Consider the following 4,322-nt stretch of genomic DNA (forward strand, 5'->3'; position numbering starts at 1 on the left):
CCAGCCTGGGCTACACAGTGATACCCTGTCTCAAAAACGAAAACAAAAACAAAAACAAAAACAAAAAGAATTTTAATCGCAGCATTCAGGAGGCAGAGGCAGACAGAGGTTGGCCTGAGCTACATAGTTCCAGGCTAACCTGAGCTACAAAGTGAGATCCTGTTTAAAAATATAGGAAAATTCATGAGTGAAGTGTTCTCTCTCTCTCTCTCTCCCTCTCTCCTCCTCCTCCTCCTTCTTCCTCTCTCTCTCTCTCTCTCTCTCTCTCTCTCCCCCCCCCCTCTCTGAGTCTGATAGCCACTTATTGAGTTGCACTCACCATAAATGATGCCCTTCAGGCCATAAACGATAGCTAACCGTGGTGTCCCTGACTAATATTGAGACGTCTATACCCTGAAAAATAGATAGAGCCTGTGTGAGGTCACACCTCAAAGGACAGTTTGATTTGGGGCTCTATCTGTCTCTCGGAAATGGAGATGTAGTTTGGCCGGCAGTGTGCTTGTGTAGGATGCATGAAACCCTGGCCTTGAGCCTCAGAAACGCATTAAAAAAAAAAATAATAATAATAACAACAACTCAGGCAAAATGTCACACAGGCCTGTAATCTCAGTACTTGTCTTGAGGGCGGAAACAGAAGGATTGGAAGTTCAGGTCATCCTTGGCTACACGACAAGTTTAAGGCTAGCCTGGTCTACAGGGAGTGCTTGCCTCAAAAAACGGAACAATCTTGGAGGAAGCCTCTATGCTTTCAAAGGGGATCTCTATCCCCTGAAGGGAGACGAGACTGATCTCCTTTATGACGTCTAGGCCCCAGTGACTTTGTCCTTCTTCCGCTTGCTTGCCAGTCCCCGAGCCCTCCTTCCCACCTGGCCCTTTAAGAGCAGCTGCTGCAGTCGCCGCGGAGCAGACCCCAGCTGCTGCCTGCAGTGTTACTATGGTGACGGGGACCAACGGGAGGGGGCGGGGTGGTGACTGGGTTCGCGCAAGCGCAGGCTGAGGCTGCCTTTCCGCAGCGACCCCGCTGAGCGTCTAGACCGGGGAGCGCGCGCTTCACTCCAGACTCGGAGGGGAGCGCAGGCGAGCCGCCGTTCCCACCCCCACGCCTACCAGGTGCGTTGATCGTCGCTATCCTGTACCCTGCCAGCGGTGTCCAGTCAGTCACCCAGGCTGTCAGGGACAAAGGAGGAGTAGCCCGGGCCAGCCGGAGACCGGACACGTAAGCCCCTTGCGGACCCTCGCATTGCCCTGGGGGAAGATCGTTGCGTCCCGTTAGCTAGCAGATAGCTAGAGCCCGGAACCCCAAACCTCTAGTCTGGACTGTATACCTGCGGTGACCCTTGCCAGAGAGGGACTGACCCAGCCCGGGTTCTGCAGCCCACCCCGTCCGTTCTCGGGCTCTCTCCCGCCCCAAGATTAGCCTCCGCTGGCCAGCGCCATGACCATGAACCTTCTGCAAGATTGGTGCAAGGAGTTGGAAGTGGAGGTGCACAGGGCCCTGCTCATCACGGGCATCCCTGAGCGCTTACAGCAGGCAGAGATCGAAGCCACCTTGAGGCCGAACTTGCAGTCCCTGGGCAACTATAGGCTTCGCACTGTGAGAGCTGTGACCAAGGAGAAGGCTCAGGCCGCCCTGGTGGAGTTTGGGGCAGACATCGATCACTCTGCAATCCCCATCCAGATTCGAGGAGACGGTGGCATCTGGAAGGTTCTGAGTAAGGACCGCGGGCAAGATGCGCGGGTCCTTAGGCAGATGAGGCGCCTGTTGCTGGATGAACGGCCCATGGATGACTTCAGAGAAATAGCCATCCCGCTGGTATTGGAGGCTCAGGCTCAGGCTAAGGGGTTGGGGAAGGATACCAAGAAGGCTGCTGGCTCCTCCGAAGGGGCTGCTAGGAACGGCCGTCGGGGCCGTCGGGGAGGCAAGCGTCGAGCTAGAAGCCACAAGTTGACGGCTCAGAAGGGCAAGAAAAGGGGCCGGGGAGGGCGCCGAGCCAGGAGTGAGTCGTCTGACTCTTCCGATGACAGCCTCGGTATAGTCATTGAGGAGATCTACGCAGAAGACCTGAGCGTAGACGAAGACCAAAGAGCGCTGTACGCCACGCTCCAAGCAGCCGCCAAGGAGCTCACCAAGAAGTGGGCCTTTCGGGGAGACCAGGACGAAGGAGATGGGCCCCGAGAGTTTTTGGCCCTTGTCACTGTCACCGACAAAGCTAAGAAGGAAGAGATAGAAAAAGATCTTCCCGGCACGGAGTCTATCTGCTTGAACATCAAAGACGAAAAGAGCGGGGTCCCTGATTTAGTTGCGCTCCTAGCTGTGAGAGACACCCCGGCAGTGGAGGTAGATAGTGAGGCAGAGGATGAGGAAGATGATGAAGAGGACGACGACGACGACGATGATGATGGTGATGACGACGACGATGAAGAGGATGATTCTGACAGCGAATCTCTGGGAAATGCAGAGAGAGAAAAGTTTGAGGGGGTGGACAACCCCGAGTTTGTGGCTATCGTGGCTTATACAGACCCCGCTGACCCCTCAGCCAGGGAGGAAATGCTAAAAATCGCTTCTGTGATTGAGACCCTAGGCTGGGGCGATAAAAAGGACAAAAAAGATGTCCTTCCTCAAGTCCTGTCCGTCATGGCCAAGGACACCTCTGGGCCCCGAGTAAAGGTAGAGGAGGCAGGCCGCCAGGTGGACGCCATGGTCCTGAGGAAGGCCGAGGAAGACGGGAATCTTCTAGAATGTATTTCTACCTTGGCCGAAGCAGAGAACTGCCCCAAGGGAAAGAAGTCTGGGTTGGGTCTCCTCAGAGGCTGGAGCGCTGAGGGCCACCAGGGTGGCCTCTTGGAGCTGGTGGCACTCCTCGCTGCGCAAGATATGGTAGAAGCCGTGAAAGAGGAGGAAGCCAGCAGGTGGGGAGGTGGTGGGAGTGGTGGCAGGAAGTGTGATCACAGCCAGGGTGGTTTGTCCGATGTCCTGGCTTTCCTGGCCTCCCAGGAGAATCTAGAATCCAACGAGGAATCGGAGGAGGATTCGGACACAGAGTCAGAGGGAGATTCCGAGGACACTGACAGCGAAGAGTCAGAACCCGGTGACAGCGTGTCCAAGAAGCCCCGCGCCAAGAGAGCGCGCACCGGTTCCAAAGGCCTGGCTCCTGCTGGCGCCGGCGCCACCGCGGTCTCCGCTTCGTCCCGGGCACGCAAACCCCGGAGAGGTGGTCGCGGTCGTGGCCGGGGAGTCACTCCAGAGAAGAAAGCCGCGAGTGGGGCTTCAACGGAGGATCATGCGGGGAGCAACAAGAAGAAGAAGGCATCTGCAGGCGCTGGGGCCCGTGCCAGGGCCGGCGAGGCCAAGGGGCAGCCGGCTGCTGTTCCCAAGTCTACCCGCGGGAAGAAAGCACGTAGGGGCCCAAGGAGGGCGCCCAAATGCCGTTAGTGCCGCAGATGTCACTACGAGCCCTGTCTCTTGTGCGTGGACTTTTCCTCCCCCGCCCCTCTTTCCTCCTCTTCTCTCTTCTCCCTGCAGTCTCTCTTCCGCTTAACATTTGCTTTTGTGCTCTGCCGCATCCCTAAGCTGTCTGTGGCCTGTGCCTAGCTTTCTTTCCCTCTCAGTCCCATGAACAGATGGCGTGAGCAATCACTATGGCAACAGCCTTGATACAGCAGGGACAGAGACAAGACATTCGGATGCGGTGACCGCTGGGTGCGGAGGAGAAGTGGGCTGGAAGACTTTGAGGGGCTCCGCTGTACCTCTGGAGCTCCCCCGTCCCGGCGCCGCCCCTCCTTCCGGCGAGAGGGTGTGTGGGTGCCTGGCACACCTGCCTGCCTATCCTTCCAGGCACCTGCTTCTGACTGAGCGGCTGGGGTCAACTGTGAGCCACCTCTGGCCTGACTGGGCCTGAGGGAGATGCAAGAGAGTGTTAGGCTTTAGCTGAGCTTGGAAGGGCTAAGGGCCTGTGTGTGTGTGTGTGTGTGTGTGTGTGTGTGTGTGTGTGTGTGTGTGTTTATAAGTTGAGGGGAAGATATTCCAGGAGTGAAAGTCTGAGGGAGCTGGGAGGCTGGGAGGAGGAGAAGGAATAAAAATGGGAGGAAGAAGGGGAGGGGAAGGCTAGTTTGGGGGAGGGGGAACAAGGAAAGGAGGAGGGAGGAGGAGGATGAGGAAGGAGGGAAGGTAGGATGGTGGTGGCACTAGCCCACCCCTCTGAAGGTGGGAAAGGGTCGAAGCCAAGCCTCCCCCACCAGCCCTTGTCCACTGCTTGACCTGGTAATACTCTGCCAAAGTGTTCTGACTTGGAAAACATACATGAAATCCAGATTTCTGGTTT

General features: G+C 56.9%; 1 protein-coding gene across 1 annotated transcript; it reads left to right on the plus strand.

Moving 5' to 3' along the window:
* The first annotated feature begins 992 nt into the window (after positions 1-992).
* On the plus strand, positions 993-3,719 carry Pnma8b (PNMA family member 8B). Its single transcript, XM_051162473.1, has one exon. The coding sequence runs from the start codon at positions 1,436-1,438 to the stop codon at positions 3,431-3,433; it is 1,998 nt and encodes a 665-aa protein (XP_051018430.1). The 5' UTR covers positions 993-1,435; the 3' UTR covers positions 3,434-3,719.
* The last annotated feature ends 603 nt before the right edge of the window (positions 3,720-4,322 follow it).

Source organism: Acomys russatus, chromosome 19 (assembly GCF_903995435.1).
Source record: "Acomys russatus chromosome 19, mAcoRus1.1, whole genome shotgun sequence".
Lineage (NCBI taxonomy): Eukaryota > Metazoa > Chordata > Mammalia > Rodentia > Muridae > Acomys > Acomys russatus.

Bases quoted from the DNA above. Each gene is read 5' to 3' on its own strand.
- Pnma8b (XM_051162473.1), top strand. From the start codon at position 1,436: ATGACCATGAACCTTCTGCAAGATTGGTGCAAGGAGTTGGAAGTGGAG.